Genomic DNA, 15,076 nt, shown 5'->3' with positions numbered 1-15,076 from the left:
AGATGAACTTAGAGCTTGGATTAGTACTTGGAACTATGATGTTGTTGCCATTACAGAGACCTGGTTGAGGGAAGGGCAGGATTGGCAGCTAAACGTTCCAGGATTTAGATGTTTCAGGCGGGATAGAGGGGGATGTAAAAGGTGAGGCGGAGTTGCGCTACTGGTTAGAGAGAATATCACAGCTGTACTGCGGGAGGACACCTCAGAGGGCAGTGAGGCTATATGGGTAGAGATCAGGAATAAGAAGGGTGCAGTCACAATGTTGGGGGTTTACTACAGGCCTCCCAACAGCCAGTGGGAGATAGAGGAGCAGATAGGTAGACAGATTTTGGAAAAGAGTAAAAACAACAGGGTTGTGGTGATGGGAGACTTCAACTTCCCCAATATTGACTGAGACTCACTTAGTGCCAGGGGCTTAGACGGGGCGGAGTTTGTAAGGAGCATCCAGGAGGGCTTCTTAAAACAATATGTAGACAGTCCAACTAGGGAAGGGGCGGTACTGGACCTGGTATTGGGGAATGAGCCCGGCCAGGTGGTAGATGTTTCAGTAGGGGAGCATTTCGGTAACAGTGACCACAATTCAGTAAGTTTTAAAGTACTGGTGGACAAGGATAAGAGTGGTTCTAGGATGAATGTGCTAAATTGGGGGAAGGCTAATTATAACAATATTAGGCGGGAACTGAAGAACATAGATTGGGGGCGGATGTTTGAGGGCAAATCAACATCTGACATGTGGGAGGCTTTCAAGTGGCAGTTGAAAGGAATTCAGGACCGGCATGTTCCTGTGAGGAAGAAGGATAAATACGGCAATTTTCGGGAACCTTGGATGACGAGAGAAATTGTAGGCCTCGTCAAAAAGAAAAAGGAGGCATTTGTCAGGGCTAAAAGACTGGGAACAGACGAAGCCTGCGTGGAATATAAGGAAAGTAGGAAGGAACTTAAGCAAGGAGTCAGGAGGGCTAGAAGGGGTCACGAAAATTCATTGGCAAATAGGGTTAAGGAAAATCCCAAGGCTTTTTACACGTACATAAAAAGCAAGAGGGTAGCCAGGGAAAGGGTTGGCCCACTGAACGATAGGCAAGGGAATCTATGTGTGGAGCCAGAGGAAATGGGCGAGGTACTAAATGAATACTTCGCATCAGTATTCACCAAAGAGAAGAAATTGGTAGATGTTGAGTCTGGAGAAGGGTGTGTAGATAGCCTGGGTCACATTGAGATCAAAAAGACGAGGTGTTGGGTGTCTTAAAAAATATTAAGGTAGATAAGTCCCCAGGGCCTGATGGGATCTACCCCAGAATACTGAAGGAGGCTGGAGAGGAAATTGCTGAGGCCTTGACAGAAATCTTTGGATCCTCACTGTCTTCAGGTGATGTCCCGGAGGACTGGAGAATAGCCAATGTTGTTCCTCTGTTTAAGAAGGGTAGCAAGGATAATCCAGGGAACTACAGGCCGTTGAGCCTTACTTCAGTGGTAGGGAAATTACTGGAGAGAATTCTTCGAGACAGGATCTACTCCCATTTGGAAGCAAATGGACGTATTAGTGAGAGGCAGCATGGTTTTGTGAAAGGGAGGTCGTGTCTCACTAACTTGATAGAGTTTTTCGAGGAGGTCACTAAGATGATTGATGCAGGTAGGGCAGTGGATGTTGTCTATATGGACTTCAGTAAGGCCTTTGACAAGGTCCCTCATGGTAGACTTGTACAAAAGGTGAAGTCACACGGGATCAGGGGTGAGCTGGCACGGTGGATACAGAACTGGCTAGGTCATAGAAGGCAGAGAGTAGCAATGGGAGGATGCTTTTCTAATTGGAGGGCTGTGACCAGTGGTGTTCCACAGGGATCAGTGCTGGGACCTTTGCTGTTTGTAGTATATATAAATGATTTGAAGGAAAATGTAACTGGTCTGATTAGTAAATTTGCAGACGACACAAAGGTTGGTGGAATTGCGGATAGCGATGAGGACTGTCAGAGGATACAGCAGGATTTAGATTGTTTGGAGACTTGGGCGGAGAGATGGCGGATGGAGTTTAATCCGGACAAATGTGAGGTAATGCATTTTGGAAGGTCTAATGCAGGTAGGGAATATACAGTGAATGGTAGAACCATCAAGAGTATTGAAAGTCAAAGAGATCTAGGAGTACAGGTCCACAGGTCACTGAAAGGGGCAACACAGGTGGAGAAGGTAGTCAAGAAGGCATACGGCATGCTTGCCTTCATTGGCCGGGGCATTGAGTATAAGAATTGGCAAGTCATGTTGCAGCTGTATAGAACCTTAGTTAGGCCACACTTGGAGTATAGTGTTCAATTCTGGTCGCCACACTACCAGAAGGATATGGAGGCTTTAGAGAGGGTGCAGAAGAGATTTACCAGAATGTTGCCTGGTATGGCGGGCATTAGCTATGAGGAGCGGTTGAATAAACTCGGTTTGTTCTCACTGGAACGAAGGAGGTTGAGGGGCGACCTGACAGAGGTCTACAAAATTATGAGGGGCATAGACAGAGTGGATAGTCAGAGGCTTTTCCCCGGGGTAGAGGGGTCAATTACTCGGGGGCATAGGTTTAAAGTGAGAGGGCAAGGTTTAGAGTAGATGTACGAGGCAAGTTTTTTACGCAGAGGGTAGTGGGTGCCTGGAACTCACTACCGGAGGAGGTGGTGGAAGCAGGGACGATAGTGACATTTAAGGGGCATCTTGACAAATACATGAATAGGATGGGAATAGAGGGATATGGACCCAGGAAGTGTAGAAGATTGTAGTTTAGTCGGGCAGCATGGTCGGCACGGGCTTGGAGGGCCGAAGGGCCTGTTCCTGTGCTGTACATTTCTTTGTTCTTTGTTGTTCTTTGTGGGAGAAAACCTCAGCACCCAGAGCTGACCCACGCAGACACGGGCAAAAAGTGCAAACTCCACGTACTGTCACCCAAGGCTGGAATTGAATCCGGGTCCCGAAGGGCACAATTAAATAATAAGATCATAAGAACCAGGAGTGGACCACTCAGCCCATTGAACGTGCTCCACCATTTAAGAAAGTAATGGTTGATCCATTTGGGGTGTTTTCTTCACTTTCCTGCCTGCCCACCATCCCCCACCACCCTTCCATGACCTTTGATTCCCTTGTCGATCAAAATTCCTGAATATATTCAATGATTCAGTTTTCACTGTTCTCTGGGGTAGAGAATTCCAAAGACCAACAATCTTCCAAGAGAAGAAATTCCTCATCATCATCTTGGTCATTGTGGGGAGCGCTTTATTTTTAAACCGTGCCCCCTAGAATTAGAATTCATCGCTAAGAGAAATATCTTTTGCATTCTTGTAAACTCCAATTCACCCTTTCCTCATAAGGCAACTCTATCACAGGAATCAGCCTCGTGAAACTTCTCTGAACTGCTTCTAATTCCCTCTTAAAGGCAGAAGATCATCACCATTGTATCACCAATGCCCTGCACAATTAGAGCAAAGATTCTCTACTTTAATAGTCCATCTCCCTTGCATTGAAGGTCAGCATTTCATTTGCCTTACTAATTATTTGCATATTAATTGTTTTGATCCATGTAAAAGGGCGCCCAGAACTCTCTGCATCACAGTCTGAAATTTCGCTCTATTTAAATAATATTCTGCTTTTCTATTCTTCCTGCCAAAGTAGACAGCCTTACATTTTCCCACATTGTGCTCAATCTGCCAAATTTTTGTCCAATCACTTAACCTCTCTACACCCCTTTGCAGACTTTTTATAACCTCCTCACAGCTTCCTTTCCTACCAATCTTGGTATGATCTGCAAATTTGGCTACAATACAGTCAGTCAGTCCCTTTCTCCAAGTCATTAATATAGGTTGTAAAATAGTTGAGACCCCAGCTGCGAACCCCACAGCACCCCAGCTGTCGTGTGGCGACTAGGGGATTTTCACAGTAACTTCATTGCAGTAAGCCTACTTGTGACACTAAGAAAGATTGTCAGCCTGAAAGTTACCCATTTATCCAGACACTCTATCTCCTGTTAGTTAGCCAATCCTCTATCCATGTTAATATTTCAACTCCAACACTAAACAGCTCTTAACTTGTGCAGTAATTTTTTGTGTGGTGCTACATCAAATGCTTTTTGGAAATCTGCTGGTTGGTTCCTTGTTATCCCCTCTACATTTACATCCCCAAAGGACTCTACTAAATTTGTCAAACACAATTTTCCTTCAGAAATCCATAATGACTCTGTCCACTGGTATTATGATTTTGGTACAATTACTGCTACTCCGTCCATTACAATGGTTCTAGCATTTCCCAAGGACAGATGTTCGACTAAATAGCCTTTAGTTTCCTTCTCTGTTCCCATCATTTCTTGAATAGTTGTGATACATATGTGGTTTTCCAATCTGCTGGAACCTTCCCAGAATCTAGGAGATTTTGGAAGATTACAACCAATGCATCAACTATCTCTACAGTCACTTCTTTTAAGACCCTAGCATGCCGGCCATCAGGCTTAGGAGACTTGACAATTAAGAGTACGAAGGGCTGCAAAACATTAGGTAGGTGGAGGAATAATTTAGATTTGGTGCAGCCAATTGTCATAAAAGTTAATTATCCAAAGGTTTCAGTGTACTTTCAGGAAGAAAACAACTTCATTGGACAACTGCAAAGGAGGCAAAGGAAACTAATGACATCCCCTTACCAGACACCAACGAAGTTCATGTATTCGGGACTAAGAATACAGTCAAGTATTATAATAAAAGTAAGTTACAATGACTGAGATTTACACTTGCAAGTACTTATGTATTTCACATAAGTTTAATCGACAGCAGTATAGAACTTGCCTGGCATATCATCCCTATCCTTTCCACTGCAAACAAAAAATGTCTAACTTCCTCAACTTATTAAGAAATTCCCATCATAAACGTCATCCATCACAAACAGCCTGGCACTTACCTCATTGGCTAATATTTGTGCATATTCTATATCAAGCTCATGCAGTGTTTCAATATGGTCACTGGTGAAAGCAATAGGAACCAGCAATAAGTTCTTGTTGCCTCTCTCACACAATCCTTTGATGGTGTCATCCGTTGAAGGGCCAAGCCAGGGCATGGGACCAACCTGAATTAAAGAAAAATATCACAGACAGTATTAATGAAAGCAACATCTCATCATCTTCAATGTTATCAGTTCAGGTTATTTACACTATAGCTGTGTTTATGACAATAAACTCAATGGTGCCATCAGATGCAGATACACCTAACTGAACCCAAATGATCTTCAACAGTTGCAGTGAACATCAAATGCCAGTAGGTGTCACTTGATGTCAGCATTTCATGTCATGCCACCTCAAAATGAAATACTATTTTATACTACATTCTCACAATTTCCCGTCACAATTTTAATGGCTACTCTATAGAACCTTTATTTTATGTCTTCTGTATTATTATTTTTTTTTAAAATATTTTTTATTCTCCTTGTTCACATTTTCTCCCAAATTTACACCCAACAACCAACAATAATCAGTCACAAATATGTTAATCCCCATATCCAGAAGACATAGGAGTGGAAGTAAGGCCATTCGGCCCATCGAGTCCACTCCACCATTCAATCATGGCTGATTTCAACTCCATTTACCCGCTCTCTCTCCATAGCCCTTAATTCCTCGAGAAATCAAGAATTTATCAACTTCTGTCTTAAAGACACTCAACGTCCCGGCCTCCACCGCCCTCTGTGGCAATGAATTCCACAGACCCACCACTCTCTGGCTGAAGAAATTTCTCCTCATCTCTGTTCTAAAGTGACTCCCTTTTATTCTAAGGCTGTGCCCCCGGGTCCTAGTCTCCCCTGTTAATGGAAACAACTTCCCTACGTCCACCCTATCTAAGCCATTCATTATCTTGTAAGTTTCTATTAGATCTCCCCTCAACCTCCTAAACTCCAATGAATATAATCCCAGGATCCTCAGACGTTCACCGTATGTTAGGCCTACCATTCCTGGGATCATCCGTGTGAATCTCCGCTGGACCCGCTCCAGTGCCAGTATGTCCTTCCTGAGGTGTGGGGCCCAAAATTGCTCACAGTATTCTAAATGGGGCCTAACTAATGCTTTATAAAGCTTCAGAAGTACTTCCCTGCTTTTATATTCCAAGCCTCTTGAGATGAATGACAACACCAATGATATCAATACCAATGATACCATCCTCCCACCAAACTCCAAATGTTAGCCCACATGTTCACATAAACAAATGACAAAAAGGAATCGGGAGTCACCCATAGTCACCATCAACACCCCCCCCCCCCTCCCGCCCCTCCCCACCCCCCTCAACTAATGTTCGATGTTATCCAGGTCTTGAAAGTGCATGATGAATAATGCCCATGAATTGTAAAACCCCTCCATCCTTCCCCTCAGTTCAAACTTAATCTTCTCAAGAGTCAAAAATTCCAACAAGTCCCCCTCTGTAGCAGCACCTTTCTAACTCTGGTCATCTTCCCTCCCCATATGAACCAAGTAATCTTTCCCTCTATCTCTCTGAAAAAAGCCTTTGGCAGGAAAATCGTAGGCATTGAAAAATAAACAGAAATCGCGGCAGCACGTTCATTTTAACTGCCTGTACCCGACCCGCCAGTGACAGAGAATAAAACAAAGAAAAGTACAGCACAGGAACAGGCCCTTCGACCCTACAAGCCCGTGCCGATCATGCTGCCCATCTAAACTAATATCTTCTCCACTTCCTGGGTCCGTATCCCTCTATTCCCATCCTATTCATGTATTTGTCAAGATGCCCCTTAAATGTAACAATCGTCCCTGCTTCCACCACCACCTCCGGCAGCGAGTTCCAGGCACCCACTACACTCTGTGTAAACAAACTTGCCTCGTACATCTCCTCTAAACCTTGCCCCTCACACCTTAAACCTATGCCCCATAGTAATTGACCCCTCTACACTGGGGAAAAGCCCCTGACTATCCACTCTGTCTATGCCCCTCATCATTTTGTAGACCTCTATCAGGTCGCCCCTCAACCTCCGTCGGGTGACCCAGGGTGTCTTCTGTATTATAACCCTTTTCAAATACAACATGGTCAACTAAAATTTATTTTAAATTACTTGCAACTGGGAAAAGGCAAAATAAAAATAGTTTGAATTGGACAGGTACCAAAAGCACACAGCACAGAGGAACTTGTGTGAAGCCTTATTTTATCGGTGTAGGATTTAGGACTCATAATACGTACATCCTAAAATTCTCTAAACTGAAATATAGTGTGATATGATAGGCATTCAGTTGGATTCCACCAAAATCAATCGATGCAATGGTCTCTACTATTTTAATTGTTGAGGTAATTCCCTCGAAAGGCATTTTACATGGTTTGCTCACAAAGGTTTTAACCTTCCAGCAGACAAATGGGAACACCACCACCTGGAAGTTCCCATCCAAGCCACGAATCATCCTGACTTGGAAACATGTTGCCATTCCTTCACAGCAAAATCCTGGAACTCCCTCCCTAACACCACTGTGGATGTACAATACTACATGGACTGCAGCGGCACAAGACAGCCGACTATCACCTTCTCAAGGGCAATTAGGGATGGACATGAATGTTGGCATAGCCAGCGAAGCCCACATCCCTTGAATTAATTTTAAAAAAATCTACTGCCCTTGACCTTCTGGATGGTAGTGGCCCCGAACAGGCACCGGAATGTGGCGACTAGGGGCTTTTCACAGTAACTTCATTTGAAGCCTACTTGTGACAATAAGCAATTTTCATTTCATTTTTTCATTTTCATGAGATTGGAAGGTCTCTAAGGAGCCTTGGTGAGTTCCTGCTGTGCATCTTGTAGATGGTACACATGGTTGCTATTGTGCATCAGTAGTGGAGCGAGTGAATGTTTGTGGATGGGGTGCCAAACAAGCAGGCTGCTTTGCCCTGGAGGATGTCAAGCTTCCTGAGTGTTGTTGGAACTGCACACATTCGGTAAAGTGGAGAGTATTTCATCACACTCCTGAATTGTGCCTTGCAAATGATGGACAGGCTTTGGGGAGTCAGGAGGTGAGTTATTCACTGCAGGATTCCTAGCCTGTTCTTGTAGCCAGAGTTTTTATATGGCTAGTCCAGTTAAGTTTCTGGCCAATGGTAACCCCCAGGATGTTGATAGTGGGGGATTTAGCGATGGTAATGCAAATGAATGTCATGGGGCAATGGTCATATTCTCTCTTTCTGAATATGGTCATTGTCTGGCACTTGTGTGGCGCAAATGTTACTTGCTGTGTAGGAATGAGAACTAAATTGACCACAGTAAACTAGTTGAATTGTTTTTGGCTAACATACAAATGGGAAGTATTAGAACAAAGAACAATACAGCACAGGAACAGGCCCTTCGGCCCTTCAAGCCTGTACTGGTCATGGTACCACCCTTGGTCAAAACCCTCAGCACTTCAGAGTGCCATATTCCTATATACCCATCCTCTCCATGTATTTGTTGAGATGCCTTCTGAACGCCGTTAATGTATCTGCTTCCACAACCGCCCCTGGCAGCGCGTTCCAGGCACTCACCATCCTATGTGTAAAAAACCTGCCTTGCATATCTCCTCTAAATTTTGCTACATGGACCTTAAACCTATGCCCCCTAGTAACTGACCCCTCCATCCTGGGAAAGAGTGCCTGCCTATCTACTCTATCCATGCCCTCATAATCTTGTAGACCTCTATCAGGTTGCCTCTCAACCTCCGTCGTTCTAATGAAAACAGTCTGAGTCTATTCAGCCTCTCCGCATAGCTAACACCCTCCAGACCAGGCAACATCCTGATAAACTTCCTCTGCATCCTCTCCAAAGCCTCCACATCCTTCTGGTAGTGTGGCGACCAGAATTGTGCGCAATATTCCAAGTGCGGCCATACCAAGGTTCTTTACAACTGCAGCATGACTTGCCAGTTTTTATACTCGGTGCCCCGTCCTATAAAGGCAAGCATTCCATATGCTTCCTTGATTACCTTGTCCATTTGTGTTGCCACTTTCAAAGATCTGCGTACCTATACACCCAGATCTCTCTGACTTTCTATATTCCTCAGAGTTTTGCCATTTACTGTATATTTCCCCTCTATATTAGACCAGCCAAAATGCATTACCTCACATTTATCCGGATTAAATTCCATTTGCCATTTCTCTGCCAAAGTTTCCAACCTAGCTATGTCCTGCTGTGTCATCTGACAATGTTCAACACTATCCACCACTCCACCAACCTTGGTGTCATCCGTGAACTTACTAATCAGACCAGTTCCAATTTCCTGCAAATCGTTTATGTATACTACAAACAACAGAGGCCCCAGCACCTGTGGAACACCACTAGTCACAACCTTCCATTCAGAAAAACACCCTTCTACTGCTACCCTTTGCCTTCTGCAACCGAGCCAGTTCTGTATCCATCTTGACACCTCACCTTTGATCCTGTGTGATGTCACCTTTTGTACCAGTCTGCCATGAGCACCTTGTCAAAGACTTTACTGAAGTCCATGTAAACAACATCCATCGCCCCACATAGATACATAGGACATACAGTGCAGAAGGAGGCCATTTGGCCCATCGAGTCTGCACCGACTGTAGCCACTTCGGTTGGCCACTTCCCAACTTAAAATGGAGAACCGCAAAGGCTGAAGGGAAATTCAGCCAACACAGGCAAAGACTAGCAAATACAGAAATCATGTGTATTGAAACCTGCAAAACAACCAGACAGCACTGAAACCAGCAGCCATCTGCATAGTAATGAGCAACTCCAAGGCACAATTGCAACAGTTAAGGTGAATAAAGCCAAGCAAGACTCCTCAGCACCAGCAGGAGCCAAGACAAAGGAAGGCCAACGGACATTTAGGGACCGCCCAGCGATCAGGGAACTACTCCAGTATTGGAGAAATCGATCCAAGTGATCGGAACGCAGTCCAATCACTTGGAACCAGGTACGGGGTCCGCCCCGAAGGGTGGGAAGCCCCTGAGGACTATAAATTAAAGCCCCCAAGTTCAAATCGTCCTTCTTGACAGGGTCACTCAGCAACGCAAAGCAACCCCTGAGAGTGAACTGTCCAGTGGCCGGCAACCAAGTAAGTCTCAAGTCAACGCTCGCTACGAGATAGGCGCTCCTAGCTACCAGTCCATACCAGCTTTTGAATCCTGCAGACTCAGGACCTGAACGAAAGGCCATTTGTTCCCCTGACCTGGTGGGCCAGTCCAAAGCTAAGTATTGGCTTTTTAGTGATAGGAATAGTCTAGAAAGTAGAGTTTATGCATGAGTAGTGATTTACTGTGTATAATAAATGTGTTTTGATTTGAATCTTACTAATTGGTCTGTTGAGTTATTGATCATTACTTGAACTTGAACCTCGTGGCGGTATCATAAAGATACCTGGCGACTCTAGAGCAAAGGTTAAACAAACAGAGCAAATTACGAATTAAGAGCCAACCAAAAGTTAGCAACACGACCCACTTAAGCCCTCACTTCCACCCTATCCCCATCACCCAATAACCCGTCCTAACCTTTTTGGACACGAAGGGCAATTTAGCATGGTCAATCCACCCAACCTGCTCGTCTTTAGATGGTGGGAGGAAACCCACGCAGACACGGGGAGAACGTGCAGACTCCGCACAGACAGTGACCCAGCGGGGAATCGAACCTGGGATCCTGGCGCTGTGAAGCCACAGTGCTAGCCACGTGTGCTACTGTGCTGCCCTCCTCCCATCAATCATCTGTCACTTCCTCAAAAACCTAATCATGTTAGTGAGGTACAGCCTCCCCTTCACAAAACCATGCTGTCTGTCACTGATGAGTCCATTTGTTTCCAAATGGGTATAAATTCTGTTCCTGAGAATTCTCTCCAATAATTTACCTACGACCGATGTGAGGCACACTGGCCTATAGTTTCCTGGATTATCCCTGCTACCTTTCTTAAACAGCAGTACCACTTTAGCTATTCCCCAGTCCTCTGGGATCTCACCTGTAGCCAATAAGGATGCAAATATGTCAGTCAAGGCCCCAGCAATTTCCTTCATTGCTTCCTTCAGTATACTGAGGTAAATCCCATCAGGCCCAGGAGACTTATCTACCTTAATGTCTTTTAAACACCCAATACCTCCTCCTTTTTGATGTCATCGTGACCCAGACTATCCACACACCCTGCCCAGGAAGGGGTGGGATTCTCCGACCCCCACCCGTCGGGTTGGAGAATCGTCAGGGGGGCAGCGTGAATCCTGCCCTGCCGCTCCGACTTCGGCTGCCGAATTCTCCGGGCCGGATTTTGGGCGGGGGCGGGGATTGCGCCGCGCCGGTCGGGGGCCGTTGGCCGGGGCCCCCAACGATTCTCTGGGCCCCGGCCGACGGGACTAGCCGAAAACGGGACTAGCCGAAAACGGGCGGATTAGACAAGGTCCATACCGGCGGGACCTGGCTTGGATGGCGGCTTGCAGAGTCCTCGGGAGGGGTGGGGGGAGAGGATCTGGCCCCCCACGGTGGCCGGGCCCGCGATTGGGGCCCACCGATCTGCAGGCGGGCCTGTGCCGTGGGGGCACTCTTTCCCTCCGCGCCGGCCTCTGTAAGGCTCCGTCATGTCCGGCGCAGAGAAGAAACCCCCTGCGCATGCGCAGGAAACACGCCAGCAGTTCTGCGCATGCGCCAGAATACGCTGGCGCTCCTGCTCATGCGCCAACTCGTGCTGGCTGGCGGAGGCCCTTCGCCGCCGGTTGGCATGGCGCCAACCCCTCCAGCACCGGCCTAGCCCCCAGAAGTGCAGAGGATTTCACACCTTCCGGGTGGCCTGATGCTGTAGTGGCTCACGCCACTCTTTGGTGCCGATACGGCCCGCCCTGCCGATTGCGGGAGAATCCCGGCCGCAATACCTCCTCCTTTTTGATGTCAACGTGACCCAGACTACCCACACACCCTGCCCAGGAATCATCTTCTAAAATCCTTTTCTCTGGTGAACAAAGTAGTATTCAAAAGTAGTATCTGGTACAATGCAAAACTAGTTTATTCAGGGATATGAAACAAAACACAGATAAATATAATTGAGGTACGGGGCAGTCACAATCTGTTTGAATGCAGAACACTCATGTTATGTAATTTCCTGGAAAGAGATAAATAATTGCATGGACTAGTGGAAGTTACCTTTGACTGCCACACTAGCCTGTATGAGTTACTGAAATTCAGTGATTCCATGACTCGTTGGACAGTTGCTCCCACTTCCTGAGGATAGGGGTCACCTCGATTCACAACCTGAAGTGCAAACAATGCAAAATTTAAAAAGTATGAAAAGTTTTTTAGCATACAGGACAGACAATAAATGCTAGGTTTGTCAGCAACATGCAAATCCTTCAAATTAAATTTTAAATATTCCTGATTGACACCATATTTGGAAAAAAATTATGAAACCATTCCAGTCAGCATGTCATAATGGGCCTCACAAAATTTCCATTTACTTTATTCTAGTTGTTCACAGTATAGGCTCTTTATTCTCAACCTTTCAACGTAGGGCGAAAAACATATTCTACTCTCAGCATCTCTTTTTGCCTTCATAACAAGCACATTTATTCTCTACATATGGCAGAGAAACAATCTTTATAACAAGATTGCATACATGACAACCAACACAGGATTAATGTCTAAAAACCTTACACAAAAAATATCCTTGGTAAAGACCCATAAATCTCACACTGCCAAAGGACAAATTACAAAACTATTTTCTCTACTGCCAATTCAATTATCAAAAAATCAATATTTGATCCCAGCCCAATCTGAAATTTCATCCATCCTCACAGTTCTAGTACAAACACTATACACCATTATTTCCCTAGGCACAAAACTTTGCACCAATTCCAGATAGAATATGAATGGATTAGGATTTAAAGTAGTTCACAAACATGGGGCGGGTTTCTTCGGAAACTGGCGGGGCGGGCAACTCCGGCGCGAAGGAGTGACGTAAACCACTCCGGTGTTGGGCCGCACCTTCAGGGGCTAGGCCGGCGCGGAAGGGGCTTGGCATCACGCCAATCGGTGCCGAAGGGCCTTCGCCGGCCGGCGCGAGTTGCCGCATTCGCAGGATCGCCAGCATGTGCTGGCATCATCCCAGCGCAAGCGCAGGGGGGTTCATCTCCGCGCCGGCCATCGCGGACCGTTACACCGGCCGACATGGAGGAATGGAATGCCCCCACAGCACAGGCCCGCCCGTGGATCGGTGGGCTCCGATCGTGGGCCAGCCCACCATGGGGGCACCCCCCGTGGCCAGATCTTCCCCCCACCCCCACCCGAGGCCGCTCGTGGAGCCAGGTCCCGTCTGCAAATAACAGTCGTAACATACGCCGGCGGGACCCGGCAAAAACGCACGGCCACTCAGCCCAGCGCGGGCCAGAGAATCGCTGGGGTGGGGGCCGCCGACCGGCGCGATTCCTGTCCCCGCTAAATCCCCGGCACCGGAGAATTCGGCATTCAGCGGGGGCGGGATTCACGCCGCCCCCCCCCTGCGATTCTCAGACCCGGCGGGCGGGGGGGGGGGGGGGGTCAGAGAATCCCGCCCATGTTGTCATCACAACAAAAAATGTTTGGTTTTGTTCAGAAGGCCAAACGCTTCTCCCAAAACCTTGAAAAAATTCTCTGAGGTCGACATTTCGAAAAAATTAAATCAGTGTTCACAATCCAATATAGCGAAGATCCTGAGGAAATCATGATGTTTCAGAAGTGAGGATACTTAATCCCTGTTATCTTGACCAATAGTTATCCCTCACCCAGCACAACCAGAACAGTTAAATATTCCTTTGATGATCATGGGGCTTTTATATGGAAAGCTGGTTGTCACATTTAACCACATAATAAATGACTTCAAAAGTAATTCATTGGCTGTGATGCACTTTATTTGGGATGTCCTAATGATGGGAAAAGCACCATATAAATGAAAGATCTTCTTTCCCTTATGAGGGCATTGCCACATTTGTAATCCACATCTTGACCCATTCCTCTCTCTGCTAGGCTCTGATCAGTGTTATAAAGTGGGCACCAAGAAAAAAAGAATTCGGAGAAGGTTGACATTCAGGAAGGCCAAATCCATGTTCACACCTTCTCTAAAATGCAAGGATCCGGAGGTGAAATAATGAACTCAGACACAAATTCCAAAATGGACCAGTGGCAAATAATACTTGGAAGCAAGAGGTGTAAAAACTCAGGATCCATGTTCTTTTGCCTTGGTTGTGTTAAGGAACAATTTACACTACTGTATCATAACTTTTTTGAATTTTGATTTAGGTTTGGAGAACTGAGAGGTTAAAGACACGGCCGTGTATCAAAGACTCCTCTAATTCCATATAGAATGGAAGAAAGACCACTGTGCTTCTAGTCATTTTTATACTTTCAAATACAAGATTATTCTAAGGCACTTACAGACATAGGCAGTGAATGAGCGGAGAACAAAATGACTACATCATCCCTTTTCTCAGGTGGAAATCGATCAAGTTCCTGCCGTATATGATCTGCAAAACACTGCACGATAAATGAAATCTGTTAATCTCGAATGTTTGAATACAAGTGCAATTAACAACTATTCATATTTTATTATAAAATAATCCTAGGTTGAGATCACCCAAGGCAAGTGATCCTAAAAAGTAATTAGATATAATCGTTAGACCGCTTGTCATTGACAGACCACAACATTAGCAGCTCTATTATGCAGGCTAGATCAAAGTTCACCATTTCAAAAGCAGAACTCTGATGGAATGGCCAATGGACAAGGTGGAATATCATTTCTGCAAACTAGACTGCAGCACTAGAAAGAGGTACTTTGCAAGGCTGGAAGCCAGATTTTACTCCAAGTGCAGAGAAAAATAATTTAAAGGTTCCGTCAATCTTAGCCCCAGACAAGTACATTACAATAACCAGTTTTATTTACATGTGTCTGGCTACAACATACGACACAGAGTGCTCTACCAAAGTTAGGGATCTTGCAACTTGTTGATCCACAAACAACATTACCTGAATTAATAATGGATGTGTTGGCCACCTGTCAATGGTACTCCATTTCATCTTTGGTGCTGTGCTCTTGCCATTATAGTATCGATAAATTGCATTTAAACTACTTCCTACAAAAGAAAGTCAA

The 15,076-nt window shown here is 45.6% G+C and overlaps 1 protein-coding gene across 3 annotated transcripts in view; it reads right to left on the bottom strand.

Annotated features, from left to right (window-relative positions):
* Positions 1–15,076, bottom strand: part of fech (ferrochelatase) — a 76,702-nt gene that overhangs the window by 13,029 nt on the left and 48,597 nt on the right. For all 3 annotated transcript variants that reach the window (XM_072497359.1, XM_072497361.1, XM_072497360.1), the window contains exons 6-9: positions 14,953–15,059; positions 14,365–14,463; positions 12,103–12,210; positions 4,912–5,076 (exon numbers count right to left, since the gene is read on the bottom strand). In XM_072497359.1, the coding sequence (XP_072353460.1) occupies positions 4,912–5,076; positions 12,103–12,210; positions 14,365–14,463; positions 14,953–15,059 (479 nt within the window). The remainder of the gene's footprint in view (positions 1–4,911; positions 5,077–12,102; positions 12,211–14,364; positions 14,464–14,952; positions 15,060–15,076) is intronic.

Source organism: Scyliorhinus torazame, chromosome 3 (genome assembly GCF_047496885.1).
Source record: "Scyliorhinus torazame isolate Kashiwa2021f chromosome 3, sScyTor2.1, whole genome shotgun sequence".
NCBI classification, from domain to species: Eukaryota; Metazoa; Chordata; class Chondrichthyes; order Carcharhiniformes; family Scyliorhinidae; genus Scyliorhinus; species Scyliorhinus torazame.
The sequence above is the reverse complement of the archived record's forward strand: the minus strand, read 5'-3'. Positions and strand labels throughout refer to the sequence as shown.